Genomic DNA, 19,629 nt, shown 5'->3' with positions numbered 1-19,629 from the left:
ATTTTTATCTTTTTTTTTTTTTGTGGAAGTGTTGAATTGCTATATTGTACACCTGAAACTAACTGTATGGAAATTAAAATAATTTTAAAAATTTAATTGAAAAAATAACTCTTATCTTTGAGTGATACACAAAAAGTTACTAAATACTAAATATTTCAATAAAACTGAAAAGATTACAGATATGTAAAATAATATATTAATTTAGAAATATGAATTTTTCACATTTTATAATTAGTTAAAATTATTAAAAAACCTTCTAATACATCTTTAACATCAATATCTTCCCCACCACCATAGGCACTTTGGGTCAATTTTCCAAAGCTTGTCAGTTTCACTTCTATCTAAGCTCTAAAAACTCTCATGTAAAGATCTTTCTAAGGAATAACTTTTAGGTGGATAAACTTGCCTTTATTTTAAAATTATTTTTTTTCAACGTTTATTTATTTTTGGGACAGAGAGAGACAGAGCATGAACGGGGGAGGGGCAGAGAGAGAGGGAGACACAGAATCGGAAACAGGCTCCAGGCTCTGAGCCATCAGCCCAGAGCCTGACGCGGGGCTCGAACTCCCGGACCGCGAGATCGTGACCTGGCTGAAGTCGGACGCTTAACCGACTGCACCACCCAGGCGCCCCAACTTGCCTTTATTTTAGATTTGTCCTTTGTTTATCTAGCTTACCTTTTATTTATTTATTTTTTATTTTCTATTTTTTTAATATATGAAATTTATTGTCAAATTGGTTTCCATACAACACCCAGTGCTCATCCCAAAAGGTGCCCTCCTCAATACCCATCACCCACCCTCTCCTCCCTCCCACCCCCCATCAACCCTCAGTTTGTTCTCAGTTTTTAACAGTCTCTTATGCTTTGGCTCTCTCCCACTCTAACCTCTTTTTTTTTTTTTTCCTTCCCTTCCCCCATGGGTTTCTGTTAAGTTTCTTAGGATCCACATAAGAGTGAAACCATATGGTATCTGTCTTTCTCTGTATGGCTTATTTCACTTAGCATCACACTCTCCAGTTCCATCCACGTTGCTACAAAAGGCCATATTTCATTCTTTCTCATTGCCACGTAGTATTCCATTGTGTATATAAACCACAATTTCTTTATTTTTTTATTTTTTTATTTTTTTTATTTTTTTTTTTCAACGTTTATTTATTTTTGGGTCAGAGAGAGACAGAGCATGAACAGGGGAGGGGCAGAGAGAGAGGAAGACACAGAATCGGAAACAGGCTCCAGGCTCTGAGCCATCAGCCCAGAGCCCGACGCGGGGCTCGAACCCACGGACCACGAGATCGTGACCTGGCTGAAGTCGGACGCTTAACCGACTGCGCCACCCAGGCGCCCCAAAACCACAATTTCTTTATCCATTCATCAGTTGATGGACATTTAGGCTCTTTCCATAATTTGGCTATTGTTGAGAGTGCTGCTATAAACATTGGGGTACAAGTGCCCCTATGCATCAGCACTCCTGTATCCCTTGGATAAATTCCTAGCAGTGCTATTGCTGGGTCATAGGGTAGGTCTATTTTTAATTTTCTGAGGAACCTCCACACTGCTTTCCAGAGCGGCTGCACCAATTTGCATTCCCACCAACAGTGCAAGAGGGTTCCCGTTTCTCCACATCCTCTCCAGCATCTATAGTCTCCTGATTTGTTCATTTTGGCCACTCTGACTGGTGTGAGGTGATATCTGAGTGTGGTTTTGATTTGTATTTCCCTGATAAGGAGCGACATTGAACATCTTTTCATGTGCCTGTTGGCCTAGCTTACCTTTTAGATCATGGATTTCTTGATGGTGCCAGCCACAAGTTGCCATCTTTATATTCTTAGAGCCCAATACAGTAGCTTACCACTGTAAGTGGTTTGCACGCTTGTAAGTTCCAGAAGTGGGGGTGTTGTCCCTATGTCCACCACTATGTACCTAGCAGCCAGTATAATGTCCGGTACGTGGTAAGTATCTAAAAATTGTGATGAGGGGCGCCTGGGTGGCTCAGTCGGTTGAGCGGCCGACTTCGGCTCAGGTCGTGATCTCACAGTGCGTGAATTCAAGCCCCGCGTCGGGCTCTGTGCTGACAGCTGGGAGCCTGGAGCCTGTTTCAGATTCTTTGTCTCCCTCTCTCTGACCCTCCCCCGTTCATGCTCTGTCTCTCTCTGTCCCAAAAATAAATAAACGTTAGGGGCGCCTGGGTGGCGCAGTCAGTTAAGCGTCCGACTTCAGCCAGGTCACGATCTCGTGGTCTGTGAGTTCGAGCCCCGCGTCGGGTTCTGGGCTGATGGCTCAGAGCCTGGAGCCTGTTTCCGATTCTGTGTCTCCCTCTCTCTCTGCCCCTCCCCCGTTCATGCTCTGTCTCTCTCTGTCCCAAAAATAAATAAACGTTGAAAAAATAAATAAATAAAAATAAATAAACGTTAAAAAAATATATAAATAAATAAAAATTGTGATGAATAAATACTAGTTTTCTGAACTCTTTATCATATGATCATATATTTTCTCATAAAACTTCATTTATATGAATAACTTTTCGTATTGGCTTCCCCGCAGGTTTGTAATATCCAAAGGACAGGGACCAATTGGTTACAATGCTTAGCACTGTCCACAGATACCTGGCATTACATAGAACACAGCAGGAATCTAGAGGAAGGAGGGGAGGGTGGCATAATTGATTTTATGACTCTAAGAACTATAAAAGCAAAATATGGAGAGCAAGGTCAATCACCTGAAATATTCAGGTTGAAAAATCTACTTGTTTCGGTAATTTAGATTGGTTAACCACAGCCTACATTCACTGAATAATTGTTCATCCACTTTCTTTGTCTTGCCAAAGAAAACAGAGCCACTGTCAAACACCATTAGCCAAAGCATTTGAAATGTCAGGCTTGAATGTGAATGTGTGGACCTCATTTGGATCCTGGTTCAAGTAAACCAACTATTTAAAAAACTAAAAGGCACTCCTAAATTAATTTTTTTTATCTTTTATTTTTTAACGTTTATTTATTTTTGAGAGACAGAGAGAGACAGAGATGGGGGGGGGGACAGAGAGAGAGGGAGACAGAATCTGAAACAGGCTCCAGGCTCTGAGCTGTCAGCACAGAGCCCAACACAGGGCTCAAACCCACGAACCGCAAGATCATGCCTGAGCCGAAGTCAGATGCTTAACTGACCGAGCCACCCAGGCACCCCTGGCACTCATAAATTTAAACAACTACACGGACATTTGATTGTATTAAGGAGTTAACTGTTAATTAAAAAAAATAACAATATTGTGACATGGTAGTGATATCATAAAAAGAAAGTCCTTAATCTTTAGTGATACATACTAAAGGTTTTTTTTTAAGCTTATTTATTTTGAGAGAGAGAGCAAACATGGGAGGGGCAGAGAGAGAGGGAGAGAGAGAATCCCAAGCAGGCTCCATGCTGTCAGCACAGAGCCTGTTGCAGGGCTCTATCCCATGAACCATGAGATCATGACCTGAGTCGAAACCAAGAGTCAGACACTTACCCGACTGAGCCACCCACGCGCCCCATACTGAAGTTTTTACTGATGAAATAATATGATGTCTGGGATTTGGAGAGTGTGTGGGGACATAATGAAACAACATAGGTGTGTGTTCATTGCTGAAGCCAGGTCATGGGTACATAGCAAGTCACTTTTACAAGTCTTTGTACTTCGTTGTCTGCTTGAAATGTTCCATAAATTTCAAGTACTGTGTATACAAAGTTTGTTTAAAATCATAAAAAAAAAGTAAAGAATATCAAGTCTCATTGGTCTGTGCTTGTTACAGATTCCTCCCCAGTTGGCTATTATGTCCTCTGATACCACCATTATTTATGGCAGAGAGGATTTCTTATCCATAGATTTCCAGGGTTCCCATGAATGAACTTCAGAGGATTATGTGTGAGTGTACATTTTTCTTAAGAGGGTCCATAACATTCACCAGATTCTCAGGGAAGCTTGTGACTCAGAAAAGATTAAAATCATGAGAACCATGTTATATAAGTGTGGGAGAAAAAGGAAAGAAGGGAGGAGGGAAAGGAGAGTGAACTAGAGAAAAGGCAATGTTTCTAAGTCTCCTCTTTTCTGTCCTTCCTCCTAGCTCACTAACAATGACCCACTATGTAAATGTGAATTGACTTGGGTGCCTACCTCAAGGACTAGATAAGATAAAAAGAACTAAGGGGGTTAAATACACATTAAAACATTGAAATTTCAAGGCACATCTTGTTATGAGCCTTGAAAAATGAATGAACTATACCTGAGTAGCAGACCAGATTCTTACTTACAGTTAATGGACAAATTAAAAGGCAGGGTCAGGGCTGAGTCTTACATAATGGCTCCAGCTCCTGGAAGCAGCCTCGGAGGCTGCAGGGGAGGGGGAAGGTGGCAGGCAGTGGAGTCCATTTGGAGCCCTCTCTCTGACTCGTGCCCCCTGCAGCGCCACTCCGGACCTGTGGGGTGGTGGACCTGCCCAACTCAACTGCCCCTCCATGCCTGCAGTCAGTCTCCGACTTTTCACTTCCAGAGACCCCTGTCATCTTTTTTCCTAAAGATCCGATGTTTTCAGACATGGTGTATGACATCCTTCCACCCCACCACCCTCCCATCCTTACGCCCAACAAAAAAGAGTCAAGCAGTTATTGAGTTCTGACACATTTAACCATTTTTAAAACAGCAAATACAGAAGTGACTTCCAGGGTTTCTGATCAGCAAATTGAGTTGACACAGTGAGTATCAGGAACAAATATTTATTGAGCACTTCCTATACGCCTAGCATTGTGCCTTACATATGTATATTACCCCACTTAATCCTCACAGCAGTCTTAAAATCAAGGCTAAGTAAGATCACACAAGAGGTAAGTGGGATGGGAGGAACTCAAACTCAAGCCTCTCTGTATTCTTACAATTAACATTACACGCTATTATTGCCAAAAGCAAAGAACCCTGTCATTTCAGAGAGCTCAAGTCACCCAATCATGCATTCATGTCCACAGTTCAAGATCTACATTATTGCCATCTTAAACCCATAGTGTGCCAGAACCTTGTACTTCAAACTTGTACTTTGCCCTTTTACTGACCAGACTTCCAAGAGTTCTCCATCTCGTTTCCTTTCTCTTCAGCCAGCAAAGTCTCTGAATTCTGGTCCCTTAGACACCCTGTCAGTGAATCTGGCCCACAGATGCCCATGAATTTGACTTCCTCACTGAATTCAGACTGCTATAGCGAGGGGGGGAAAAAAAAAAAAAAGGTTCCACAAGGACTCGTGCAGCTGTTCCGGACCTCCTCTCAGTGGCCATGAGCTCCTAAATACCCATGAGCTTCCTATTCTGACTCTTCAGCAGCCTGCTAGGGCCTCAAATTCCAAAGTAGCTATAGTTTGTAAATGATTCTTTTATTGAGCCCCACCTAGAGTAACTCCTGTTCTGTATTAAGATTGCTAGTTAGTACATTGTGGTAGGCAGAATAATGGCCCCCCAGTTAAGGTTACTGACGGAAGTAATGTTGCTAATCAGATGAACTTAAAATAAGGAGACTATCCTGGATTATCTGGTGGGCTCTATGCAATCACAAGAATCCCTAAAGAGCTGGGGGGCGGGGGGGGGGGCGGGGAGCGGCAGCAGAAGACTTGAGTCAGAGAAAGAGATGTGATACCAAAAGTAGGGTTTGAGACACCCTATGCTGGCGGCTTGGAGTGGAGGAAAGGAACTAGAAGCCAAGGAAACAAGGTAGCCTTTAAAAGCTGAAGAAATCAAGGAAACAGATTCTTCCTCAGAGCCTCCAGAAAGAAGCACAGCCTTGCCAACACTTCGATTTTAGCCCAGTGAGAGCTGCATTGGACTTGTGAAGTAGAGAACTGAAAGATAATCAATTTGTGTTGTTTTAAGCCACTAAATTTGTGGTAATTTGCTATGGCAGCAATAGAAACTAATACACACATTAGGGTTCCCTAACTACCAAGACCAGAGTAAACTTATTACTTACTACCTTACAGGGAACAACCAACCTCTCCATTATCTAAGATTTGTTGCCGTAACCTGGCAGCAGATCTAGAATAAACACGGTTGCTTTCTGTGTCCTAATGATTACTAACTACTATGGCAGTCTTGACTGAGAGCCCCGGCTACCCTGCCAAGGCAAACTATGAGCGAAGGCAATTATCCACAAATTTTGAAGGAAGTAAATTTGCAGCCTGCATTGTCCCCCAGACTACCTCAGTTCTCTGTTTGTCAGGACCGCCCACCCCTCCCCTACCGAAGCTCCCCAGCAGAGCTGGGAAAGCCAGGTACAGAGAATGTTCGGTTTTCCCCACTCCTTCCTAGGAAAGGAACACCTCCCATCTGTCGGGAGGGGGCGGGGCCATACGGATTTGTACACTGCAATGTAGTGAGAGGCGAAACCGCTATGGCTGATGTTTTTATTCAACAACATTCAGCAGGTGTTGACTGGGCTCCGACACATGCCAGTCATTGGGCGCTAGCATTCAGTCTCTGTCACGAACTCTTGGCTTAGAGGAGTTTTTTCAGGTTTACCATAAGGTACGCAATGTGACTGTCTTCTCATCGGCCACCCTTCCCAATCATCACCCATTTCCCAGGGCTCGCTATGCTGAAGATTTCTGCAAAGCTTTCCATTCTGAGCAGGCCTGATTCACATAAAAACCTTGGTGAATACCCAAACTCACTTGCTCCCCCCTTCGTCACTTACACCGTCCCTGAACCTCCCTGCAGTTCCCAGAACCACTTGGCTGGAGTGCTGATGGTTCCAACCACTCCGGCCTTCTCCTCCAGTACTCCTTTCTGCTCAGTTCTGAAAGTGCTGATCAGGAGGACTCAGAAGATACAAGATGTCCTCAGTTCCAGTCCAAACTAGGGGCTCTCCCTAGAGCTTTCTGCTCTTTTTTTTTTTTTTAACGTTTATTTATTATTGAGAGACAGACAGATATAGAGCATGAGCATGGGAGGCACAGAAAGAGGAGAAGACACAGAATCTGAAGCAGGCTCCGGGCTCCGAGCTGTCAGCACAGAGCCCGACGCGGGGCTCGAACTCACAAACTGTGAGACCATGACCTGAGCTGAAGTCAGACCCTCAACTGCCTGAGCCACTCAGGCGCCCCTGCCCTTCTTCCTCCCTTACAACCTAACCCCTTTAAGAGTTCACTGACTTCTCAAATTTCGATAACCACCTCCAGAGATCCCATCAAAATTCAGAAAGGCAGGCCTTCATTAACTCATCCTAAATTACAGCCTCCTAGCTGGCCTCCCTCAGTGCAGTCTCTTCCCACTCCAATGTAACCTTTGTATACCTTGCCACATATATCTTCCCAAACAGTTATTAAGTGCTCGCTGCAAGCCAGGCATTGGTGTAGGTGTCAAAGACCAAGCTACAGTAATGCAGAGTGATTAAAGGCACATACTTCGGAGACAGTAATAGCCCTTGGTGGGTGCTGTGAGCAGAGAAGACTGAGTGATGAATTCTGAGAGTGATAAAGAGCCAGACCCTGAAAGCTAAATGGGATATTCTAGGTGAAGAGGAGGGGAAGGATTTCCCAGCTGGAACACCTGAGTAAAGGCACAGCCGCACACAAGGGACAGCTTTTGTGTAAGCAAGCATGGGCACCTGATGTTCCGTGCTAACCCCAAGACCGCGAGCTCCTGAAGGAGAAGCACATTGACTTTGGGTACAGGAAAGGCATTCATTCACTCATGCAACTGAGCGCCTATCTTATACCAGGAACTGTGCTATATGGCAAGATTTTCCGCCTAGTCCTTGCCCCCGTCAAGCTTCTCTCCAAAAAAGAAAATATAGAAATCAAGCAAGAACACGTCAGACAAGTCATAAGTGCTATTAAGAACATAAAACAGGATCATATGAAAGACAGTGACTGTGGGGGTCAGGGAAAGCCGCTCTGAGGAGGTAATATTAGAATTAAGTCCCATAAAACCCTGGATAGAATCATGTTCTAGGCAGAGAAAACAACAAGAACAAAAGTCCTAAAGTATGAAGGAGCTTGCCATATTGAAGAAACAGAAAGAAAGCCAGTGCAGGGGTGCATGGTGAGAGAATGGGGGAGAGGCAGTCAGAAAGGGTGGACAAGTCCCTGAGCACATTAAAGTTTGGTAGGCCATGATAAGGAGATTGGATTTTACTCTAAAATGCACTGGGGAGCCACTGAAGGGTTTCAAGATGGGATCAGGCATGGTTTGTGTTTTTGAAAGCTCTCTCTGGCTGCCATGTGGAAAGTGGACTATAGAAGGGCAAGAGAGAAAGCAGAGGGAAGTGTAGGAGGCTAGTGCAATAGTCCAAACCAGAAAAAAACAGCCTAGACTTGTGATATTTAGATGTGATGCCTAGAATCTCTTTACAGCAAGTTGCACAATCCCTCTCTTTGCAAGGTCCATTCCGCCCACCCCACCCCCCACAGCCTAATTGGCACATAGGAGGCTTCATTGGCAATTTTCAATCGGTTGACTTTTTGTCCCCCAAATCACCCCTACTTCCTTTCCCCCTCCTGTCCTCCTTTCTTTTCCTCCCTATATCTCAAGTATCCATTTGCCCATCACCTGACCCAGCCTTCATGAGGTCCTACTGTTCCTACTCTATTCCTTTTTGTCTCCTCACCCCACTGATCAAGAAAGTTACATGAACTAGATGTAAAGGAGATAATTATTTTCTGTGCGACCCCAGAAGCACTCAGGAATTATCAATTTCATAAAGCACTAACAGAAGCTTGTGGGTTATTATGATCTCGACAATACGACTGGTACACATTCTGCATGTTAAGCACACTGTCTCCTCACACTCTTTCCAGCCTATTCTATTCTCCCCACTGCAGCCAGAGACATCTTTCAACAGGAAAATCTGATCATGATTTCATTGGCGCTTGCTCTCTCACCCCTCCCTACTCACTCTATGCACTTGCTCGAGCGTTCTTTCTCTCTCTCTCTCTCTCTCTCTCTCTCTCGCTCTCGCTCTTGCTTTCTCCTTCCCCTCCCTGCTTAAACCCCTTCAGTGGCTTCCCCTCGCTGCTTAAATAAATACCAACTTTCTCAGGACGGGCTATAATGGCTCTGTGTTTTGACCCCAGAGTATATCTCACACCATTCCCCTCATTGGTCTGTGGCTCCAGCCACGCTGACCTTCTTTCAGGCCCTCTAACTAGATGTGTTCCCTTTCTGCTATTCTCTTTGTTTCCAAGGTCCTTTGATCTCCGTCTTCCCTCAGTTGATACTTATTCTTTAGATCTCTAATTTTCTTCCTTAGCAAAATCTTCTCTCGTCTGAGACCAAGGCTGGAAACACTGAGAGACTGCCTCTCTGTCTTTGAAAACACTTATCACAGTTCATAATAATACACTTGTGTGGTTATTTGATTTAAACACGGTTATTTCTCCCCACCCTCCAAGACAGGAAGCTCCAAGGGGACAAGAACATTGCATAGTTTTGCTCATCACTGTATCCCCACCACATAGATTGAGTACACTTTTAGGCCTTAGAGGGATCAGATATGGAAAGATTTTCCAAAATCTTAGATGTGGTTCCTTTTTTGATGGAGCAAGCAAAGAGGGAATCATGGGTCGTCTAGAGGCAAACTAGTACCAGGAAGAAGAGGAGAGAGTCCATGCCTGATGCCTATTTTGCTACAAACTCAGAATGTTTCCCCTGCCTCCTTACAGAAACCATCCCTGACATCAACATGGCACTTGTTTCCAAGACTTACCATCCTTCCTAAGAAGGCCCATCATCATCGCCACAGCCCCCCCACTTCAGAATTGCCCCCCCCCCTTCAATCTCTCTTTCCAGAGCAGTAACAACCACCTGACGGTACAAGAAAGGGGGGAGTGAGAATTCAGTGAGCTACCACTCTCTTACTGGTTGTCACACAATAGACATTTGACAAATAGCACCTCATTCAGTCCTCAAAACGACACTGTGAAGGCAAAGCAGGTATTCTCATTCGCATTTTACTAGATGGAGATACTGAGGTTCAAGGAGGCAAGTGACTTACTCAAGGTCACAAAGCCAGCGCAAGGCAGATGTAGGATTTGAGCCTGCAGTCTCTGACACCTAGCCCGATGATTTTCCTTACATTTGCCACCCCAGCAGTTGAGCTGTGGCTTACTTAAGCCTGGTTTCCTCATTCCCTTAAATAAACACCTGTTCCTGACCTCTCAACACTTCCCCAGCCCATTCCCCCTTCCCTTGCCAGAAGTTGTCAGCTGTCTGCCCAATGGGATGGCGAGACTCATAAAGCTGGCCACACTAATGGGGTCTGGCCCCAGCCTCCAGCCTTTCCAGCTCTTTCTCTGAGCCGCTGAGGAACCAGAAGTCTCCAGAAACAACACAAAGAGGAGACCTGCCCCACCGGAGCGAGGTCCCTGGCCACCCTTTCTCCCACGTTCCAACAGGACACCGCCAGGCCAGAAGCCAGCCTCTCTCCCAAGAGGGAGTACCCGAGGAGTACAGAGGTCACCGCCCGCCGCCGTCAGGGTTCCTCTGCCGGCCTCGCAAGGGATGCGGCAGTGATCCGCCGGCTCCCAGGTTCGGCCCAAGGTCACCCTCTCGCAGCCCCGGCCCGATCCCCAAACGCCCGGAGCGCCCCCTGGTGTCCCGGGCCGGCCTCCCCTCGCCCTCAGGGAGTGGCCTGCGGAGCCCGGCTCGGGGGCAGAGGCAGGAGGGTGGGCAGAGGATGAGGAGGCTGAGCCCCGGGGAGGGGCGGGAGGCGGGGCCCTACCTGATAGCTGAGGACGCCGTCCGGCTCGTTACTCCCGGCCGGCATGGCGGAACCCAGCTAGGTCTCGCCCGCGGGCTCCAGGCCGAGCGTCAGCAGCCCGCGCGCTCCGCTCGGCTCTGAGCCGATCGCCCGAGCGGCGACCCCTACCCCGGAGCCAACGGTCAACCATCAACCGCCGCCGCCTCCATTGCCACCGGCCCGCGAGGCTTCGCCGCAGCCAATCAGCGTGCGGCCTGTGCGGCCAATCAGCGCGCGGAGCACGGGAGGACGCTGTCCGGCGGTACCCTGGGCTACCGCGAGGAGGAGGAGGAGGAGGGAGGGAGCCCGGGGAGGCTACCGCTCCCGGCCCGGTTGCCTTGGAAACCGCCTCCCTCCCTTCAGGGGCCTCTAGGCTTAAAGGTCCTTCCAACCGCTTGCTGGAAATCGAAAATCTCATGCTTCTGTTTGCGGCTGCACCTGACCCTTGAAAACGGAGAAAGTTTCTGTCTAATTCTGATGTTATTCCTTAGGTAAGGGTTCTTAAATTCTGGGGAAGCATCCCTTGGAACTGAAGAAGGAAGTAACTGACGATGAGGGGAAAGGCCCTTCTCAAATTACTTGCCAACCTCTGAACTAGTGGCCAGATAGACCAAAGAGCATTAAAGAGAAGCGGGCAGGCAGTGATCCGACCCCCCTCCACAGACTCCGTACGACCTAGGTCTTCTCCGTGGGTCTTAGGTTGGCAAGGAAAAAAGCACAGAGTTGAGCTCAGGCTGATGGTTGAAATAATTCCACAAAAACGCTTCCAACTTTTCCGAGAAATGATGTAAGACAAATTATGATTTAACAACAGAACTACTGATCTAAGGCAAGGTTAGAAAACCGTAAGTAATGCATTCCATTTGATTTGGGCATGAAAGAAAAGAGGCTGGCTATAATCCGACCAACCCTCTGTCCCCAAGAGGAGGAAAGGAGTCTCTGCTTTACACGCACTATAACATCAGACTGTAGGTGAATCCATATTATCAGAGAGGAGGAAAAAAGGTTGCAAATAATCCTTAGCCCCGAAAGAAACTCCATCTGGAGAACATAGTCGGGTCCACGTTGAAGTTTCAACCCCTGCATACCACACCTTGCATTGGCCCTAAAATTTGAAACAAGGTTGTGCTTCAGTGTCCCTGGGGCAGAACCATATTTCTGATCTCCTGTATAAGCCCCTGGTCCTGTTTCTGAGCCTTAGCATTCATTGCCACAGTCTCTATCTCTTCACTAATCCTGTCTTGAATTTGGAATTCACCCCCCTCCCCGCCCATTTTTGCCCATCAAAATCTTAAGCATCCTTCAAAGTCAATCTCAAAGGCCACCTCTTCCAAGAAACCTTTCTTTATCCCACTCTCTCCAACACTTCTTAGAGATGTCATCTCTCCCTTCTGTGAATCCTCATAGCATTCCATACATTTCTTCTATCAGTTACCATGCTGTGGTTAGTTAAGTACTTTATTTTCTAATTTATTTTTGAGAGACAGAGACAGAGACAGAGTGTGAGTGAGGGAGGGGCACAGAGAGAGGGGAGACACAGAATCTGAAGCCGGCTCCAGGCTCTGAGCTGTCAGTACAGAGCCTGATGTGGGGCTCGAACCCACCAACCGTGAGATCATGACCTGAGCCGAAGTTGGACGCTTAACCAACTGAGCCACCCAGGTGCCCCCAGTTAAGTACTTTAGTATATGTTGACTTTAACTTACAATAATATTGTAAGTATTTTGAAGATAGTAATTATTTTTATGTCCTTCTATACTCCACGGAGTCTCAAAGAAGGCTAGACATACAGAAAGTAGTTAACAAATATACGTGCTTTTAATTCAATTAAAAATATTTTGAATGCCTGCTATTTACAAGCCCAAATGGCACCAAAGATGCAGACAAATTTAAAATATACTACTATCTCCAAAAGACTTACAATCTAATCAGGGAAACAGAAGACATGTGAACATAACGACAAGATAAGACATAAAATAAGAGTGATAGGAGTGAGGCGCCTGGGTGGTTCAGTCAGTTCAGCAACTGACTTCAGCTCAGGTCATGATCTCAAAGTTTGTGAGATCGGGCTCCGTGCTGACTGCTCAGAGCTTGGAGCCTGTTTCGGATTCTGTGTCTCCCTCTCTCTCTGCCCCTCCCCCGCTCACACTCTGTCTCTCTCTGTCTCAAAAATAAATAAACGTTAAAAAAAATTTTTTTTTAAATAAAAAAGAAAAGAAAATGATCTTTATGACTTGGGACACTTCAGGAACATGACACAGAGGACATGGGTTACAGCTAAATCTGCAAATAATTGAGCCAAGGTAAGGAGAGCAAGCATCTCAGCTACTGGGCAAAGACTTAATAACAGGAATGTACGTGGCCCATTCAGAGTAGCCATGATTTGAGCCAAAGCAAAAAGTTATAAAGAGTAGTAGTAAAGTACCAATTGTGGTTAAAAAATAAATAATAATAATAATAATAAATAAAACATATGGCCAAATTATAGAGAACTAGCTGATTAATTCAGACTTTATTTTTCTCATATGATAGCAACTAAGACACTGCTAAAGGTTTTGGAACGTGCTTCCGTGTACGAGGCCCCAGGCTTTGTGGTATACATGCATCGTGTTATGTAATAGTTACAATATCTCCATTATTTCTCCATTTCACTGGTAAGAAAACTGGGGCTTAGAGAAGTTCAGCAGCTTTCTTAAGGTCGGGCAGGTGTGAAGCTGGGCTTTGGTCATTTATTAATTCAAAATACATTTACCAAGAACCTGTGTATTCAGGCCTGTGTTACACGACAGAGAAAGAATAAGAAAACAGGGTCATGCCCTCTTGAGCCTTAGGATCTAGTGGGGAGACAGTAAGCAAGTAAACAAACAGTAATCACAGATCATGAGGGCTGCTAGGAACTCAATAGCAAGGCTATGTGATAGATGGTAATTGGCAAGGGGGGGTAGGGTGAGCTCCTCTGAGGACGTGAGTCAGGGATGAGCCTGTCTGACTCTGGAGTTCTTGGCCACTACGCAACACAGCTGGGATCCGCCACAGGGGCAAGGTGGGTTGCAGGGGAAAACCTGGGGCAGGAGGTCAGATGGAAGGACTCTGGCAACATGGTAATTGAGGAGGAGCCAAGAACGGTGTTCAAAGGGAAGATGTGCCCCCAGATTGCCCACTCCCCAGAAATACGGCTCCCAGCCATGGGAGTGGGCATGAGTGGGTAGAGTAGGGAGAGGCCTAAGGAGGTAGACCATTCCTGGGAGCTCTGGTGGGTCTATTTTCTTGCAGTTCAAATGTGGAAAAAGTCAGAGCCTCTGGCCCTTGACTCCAAGGTCAAGAGCCCCATCTTCTGGTCTATTGTGCAAATTACAAAAGGAATTAGGCCACAGAACCTGCCTCTGAGGCTGCCTGAGGCAGCCACTATCCGAGGCGCTGCAGAAGACAGGCTCTCCCCTAGCAGCACTATTTTGGTCTCTCCTTCCCAGAGGAGGCTGGCTCACTTGGCTCCACGCTCCAGGCTCTAGGCTTCTAGGCTCTAATTCTCCCTAAACTGCTTGGAAAAGTGCAAATATGCAGCTCTCAACCCGGCCAGCAAAGCGGTCTCTAGAGGAGCTGGAAGGAGGATATTCAGCCAAGGACACCACGTCGCAAAGATCACTTTTCCAAAGAAAGCAGAAAAAACAGTGGGATCGAATGCAGGGCCTCTTGAGGCCTATACAGGTGCTTGGCCCAGAAGGAGGCATACGATGCACAGGAAAAAGCAAAGTACGAGTAGAGACAAAGACACACACACACGTGCACACACACGTCCACAGGGAAGCAAGGAGGCATGCTACATGGATGACCTCAATCCTTGCAATCACTCTGCGAGGTAGGTTCTATCATCCCATTCGCTAGATGAGAAAACTGAAGACTGAAGCTTAGAGATACAACTTGCCCCATCATACAGCCAGCATGGTTAATAAGTGAAGAGGATGCTAAGCTCTGAGCTCAGGTGTATCTGATTCCAGACTACACAGGCTTAACCACTCACTGCCTCCCATGAGTCTGTCTGGGGCTTCCTTCCTTCCCTAACTTTTACAGGCTCCATCATGCCTCCATGGCTTCCAAATATGGCTATCCTTCCAGATTTTGTCTCCAGATCCTTCTCTAATACCAGCAGGGTTTCTTTTCAAGCTTTTATTTATTTAGAGAGAGAGAGAGATCACATGAGCAGGGAGGGGCAGAGAGAGAGGGAAAGAGAATCCCAAGAAGACTCCGCACTGCCAGCACAGAGCCCGACGCGGGGCTCGAACTCACGAACCTCGAGATCATGACCTGAGCGGAAGTTGGACGCTTAAACGACTGCGCCATCCAGGGGCCCCTAATTCCAGTAGTTCTTAAACTTTGGGGGAAGAGAACAGGTCTTGAACCCACTGGGGACATGATTAAAATCTATGGGACTCTCTTTTCAGATAACTACACAAAGCCTCAAATTTTGCATATAATTGTAAGGGTGTGTTCACAGCCTTCCCAGGGAAGCACCAAGCACCTATATTATCTTTAAATATTGGCTGAAAAACATTGAAATTCTTTTATGCAGAAACAAAAAGGCAAAAACACAAGAAACTCAAAATGTCTGAGCAAATTGCTCAGTCACATAACTGCAACCAATTTTTTCATCAAAAGCATCTTAATTTCCCCATCATTTTACCATATCCCTTGCTGTGTTCAAACCATCAGAAGAGGCACCAGAACAGATTCCAGACTTCACTTGCTATTAAGTAGCTCCCAATTCCCAGCTGTGTCTTATACCTGATTCTGTTCTCCCCCACCCTTTCTTCTTAATTACACATCTAAACCCAAGGAAAGGTTAGAGGAAAAGACATCAGGATCCGAGGAAAGACTTAATTAGGGCTTGTTTGTGCTGTGGTCTGGGAGCATTTCCTGGGGGGCTGGGGGGAGAGAGGATTCTTTGTCTAGCTAAAAAGGTCATGCAGGTGCATGGTTTTGCCTTCAGCCCTTTGCCAAGTCACAGCATATCGGAAGAGACTATCGCATATAATTTCTTTGTTCACAGCCTGCTGCCAGCCTGAAACACTACACATCATAAGGGAAGAACAATGAAACGCCACGAAAGTGGACTCCTGATTGGGAAAATCCCTCCCCCGCCATTCGTCATCATCAACGTGGTCCACAGAAATTCCCCAGACTGTACTCATTCACAACTTGCTCCAGACCAAGTAGAGGGAACCCCCTTAAGATGGCAAAAACCAACACTCTGCCTCATGTGGAATCACGAGTAAGATATTTGCACAGAGGCAGAGGTAGGAGGGAGCAGACCGCAAGAGAAAAGCAGGCCTTTGAGGAAAAGAAGCCTTGAGATTTCCAGATCCAGGTGGGCGATCATTCAGGAATTTAGGAGAAGTGGGTGTTAACCAAGATCCATTTGCTAAGTCCTTGATATCAGATCCAAACACATCTGTATTAATGAAATACATCTGTCTTATCCGTTTCTAGTCAAACACAGATGCTTAGAAATCAGGCAGTTTCATTCCACATCTTCTCTGCTTGGGGATAAGACCTCTCGAGCTTGTTATTATGCTAAGCAGGGAAGTTCTTCCCTTCCCTTTTAGCCAGTATGCCTAGGATATCCTTAACATGGCAGCACATTCAACAGCTCACATTCCTAGAATTCTATATACTCTTAACTTTTCTGTATCCCCTTATCTGGATCTGTCTGACATTGTCTTCACCCATTCATCTGTCTATGGATACTCAGGTTGTTTCCATGCCTTGGCTATCGTGAATAATGCTACAATAAACGTGGGGATGCAGGTATTTCTTAAACATAGCGATTTCATTTCCACTGGGTATATATCCAGAAATGGGATTGCTGGATTATATGGTAGTTTTATTTATTTATTTATTTATTTATTTATTTATTTGGATCTGTAAATGTACACAGAACATTTGACAGATTCTAAAGCTGAAGTGTGGCGGGAATAGGGACTTGCCCACGCCAGTTAATAGCAGAGCTGGGTCAAGAACTACTAATGCTTTGCACTTCATTGTGTGGCTTCCTAGAAATACAATTCCACTCAGCCACTTCCTGCATAAAATTGAATTGGTTTCAATTGAACTGCGACAGTGTGAATCTCCTTTAGAATTAACATGAACTCCCCATAGCAAAAGCCCAGAGCTCCTCCTCTGTTACCCTTTCCCAGCAGATGACCGTTTCATATCGTTTCCACTTTGGAAAGCTTGCTAGGGATACCCATTCATTAGCTCACTGAACAAACTCTCAACGAAGTTCTCAAAATAACTCGTAACTACTTATCTCTAGAATCGCATTATCTGACATAGATATAAATTCAAGCCAAGCTACTCTTGCTCCTAGGGTAACATCCCTTGAGGCCTTTTATTTTGCAGTTAATAAAAAAGAGACCCATTCAGACATTTGGGCTGGGGCAAAAGGGAACAGACACAGAATTTGAACGTATTTCCCTGATATGTCTTTTTCTACCCCTAATCTTGTGCCACATTGAAAAGGCCAGCTTCCTCTTTAAAGAAGGCAGAGGTTCTCTGGTCTTTTCTCATAAAATATAAGAAAGAGTGTTTGCTAGATTTACCAAGGACACCCAGAGCTATGAGATGGCCAGCCAATGAAGAGCTGAGAAAAAAAAAAAAAAAAAATCCAGCCTTAAAACAGATATAGAAACAATCAACTTTGTTTGGCATAAGCAAAATGAACTAATGCCAGCACAATTTAATTCTAACCTATTAGTTTGGGTCTCTCCAGAACTTCTGGTCCCTGTCCCCTAAGAATTGTTGGAAGGGACTTACAAAACATATGTATGTAAATTTTATACAAATTACTTTTAAATGATAAACCAATATAGGGGCGCCTGGGTGGCTCAGTCAGTTAAGCGTCTAATGCTTGATTTCGGCTCAGGTCATGATCTCACGGTTCATGAGTTCAAGCCCTGTATCGGGCTCCCCGCTGACAGTGGAGAGCCTGCTTGGGATTCTCTCTCTTCTCTCTCATTCTCCTCTCTCTGCCTCTGTCTCTCAGTAAATAAATAAACTTTTAAAAATGAATGATAGATCAATATAGATATAGAAACAGATATGCCTAGAGAGAGAAAGAGAGAGAGGAATAAAGTAAATATGGCAAGATGTTAACAATTCTGGAATCCAGAGGAGGCTTTACCGATGTCCATTGTCCTTGTTTTTCATCTCCCCACTATGTTTGAAATTTTCATAATTAAAAGTTGTAATGTATATAATTGTTGGATCTAATTATATATTGTACACCTGAAACTAATGTAATATTTTATATCCACTATACTGCAATTTTTTTTAATTAAAATCACACCGTTAGCTCTTAAAACAAAACACAATTTTCTCCTGGGAAAAAAAAATGTCGGGAAATAGCCAAAAAAGGCAGGGGATGAAAGTGAAATAAAGACATTTTCAAAAACACAAATAATCAAACAAAAAAAAGGCTTCCATCAAACAGGCAAATCCCTAGGCCAGTGGGCACTACTTCAGGACATCGCTGTCCTGAGTTGGCCAAAGGACAAAAGTACAGATTGTCATCGAAATAGAAGAGTCTCACCCAAAGCAAGATGACTCAGTATGTTTTAAAGGATGGGCAAAAGTATGCCACATAGGGGCACCTGGGTGGCTCAGTCAGTTAAGAGTCCAATTCTTGATTTTGGCTCAGGTCGTGATCTCACAGTTTGTGGGTTCGAGCCCTGCCTTGGGCTCTGTGCTGACAGTGAGGAGCCTGCTTGTGGTTCTGTCTCCCTCTCGCTCTCTGCCCCTCCCTCCCACCTCTCAAAATAAATAAATAAACATTTTTTTTAAAGCATTAAAAAATAGGGGCTCCTGGGTGGCGCAGTCGGTTAAGCGTCCGACTTCAGCCAGGTCACGATCTCGCGGTCCGTGAGTTCAAGCCCCGCGTCAGGCTCTGGGCTGATGGCTCAGAGCCTGGAGCCTGTTTCCGATTCTGTATCTCCCTCTCTCTCTGCCCCTCCCCCGTTCATGCTCTGTCTCTCTCTGTCCCAAAAAAAATAAATAAACGTTGAAAAAAAAAATTTAAAAAAAAAGCATTAAAAAATATACCACATAGACAAAATAAAGAAAGATGTGGGGGAAGGCGGGGGGGAAGGAATAATGGAAGGAATGAAAAGCAGGAAAGCAAGATCCTACCTTACTAATACTGGTTTAAGGTAAAAATTATAGGCACTTTATAACAATAAAGATTTACTTTACCAGGAGGATTTAACAAATACCTGTGCAACCAAATAACATAGCAACAAAGTTTACTGAAAAAACAAGAAGGAATCAACACAGATATTATTATTGTAAGAGTTTATTTTACCCCTCTTAGCCTGTGACAGAACAATACAAAAAAATAAAGACGTACATTTGAGTAACAAAATTGAAATGATTGATCTAATTGATATATATTGAACTCTATACTTTGAAAACAAAAAATACATCTTTTGAAGGGCTTATGGAAAATTCACCAGAATCGACTATTAGACCAAAAGAAAACTGAATAAATTCTATAGCTTAATAGACATTCTATTATGATAATGTAATTAAACTTGAAATAGGTAACACAAAGTTTTTTAAACTCTACTAAATGGAATTTTAAAAAGTCTTAAGTAATTAATTCATAAGAAGAGAAATTAAAACTGAAATTGCAGAAGCCTGGAGACAAAAATATTTTATTGATTTAAATAGTAAAACACATAAATGTGAAAATGAAAATAAATGAATTAAACATCCCACTCACAAAGTTAAAAAAGGAGCCACAGAAAAACTAAAGACTTCCTAAAGATAAAACTAGAAACTTAAATGAGAAAACAGAAAAACAATAGAGCTTATAAATGTATTTGGGAACTTT

General features: G+C 44.5%; 1 protein-coding gene across 2 annotated transcripts in view; it reads right to left on the bottom strand.

Moving 5' to 3' along the window:
• SLC4A8 (solute carrier family 4 member 8) overlaps positions 1-10,894 on the bottom strand; it is an 81,050-nt gene extending 70,156 nt beyond the window's left edge. For both annotated transcript variants that reach the window (XM_047867975.1, XM_047867976.1), the window contains exon 1: positions 10,728-10,894. In XM_047867975.1, coding sequence (XP_047723931.1) covers positions 10,728-10,772 — 45 coding nt within the window. In that variant the 5' untranslated portion in view covers positions 10,773-10,894. The remainder of the gene's footprint in view (positions 1-10,727) is intronic.
• Between the last annotated feature and the right edge of the window lie 8,735 nt (positions 10,895-19,629).

This window comes from Prionailurus viverrinus, chromosome B4, assembly GCF_022837055.1.
Source record: "Prionailurus viverrinus isolate Anna chromosome B4, UM_Priviv_1.0, whole genome shotgun sequence".
NCBI lineage: Eukaryota > Metazoa > Chordata > Mammalia > Carnivora > Felidae > Prionailurus > Prionailurus viverrinus.
This window is presented reverse-complemented; position numbering and strand designations above follow the sequence as displayed.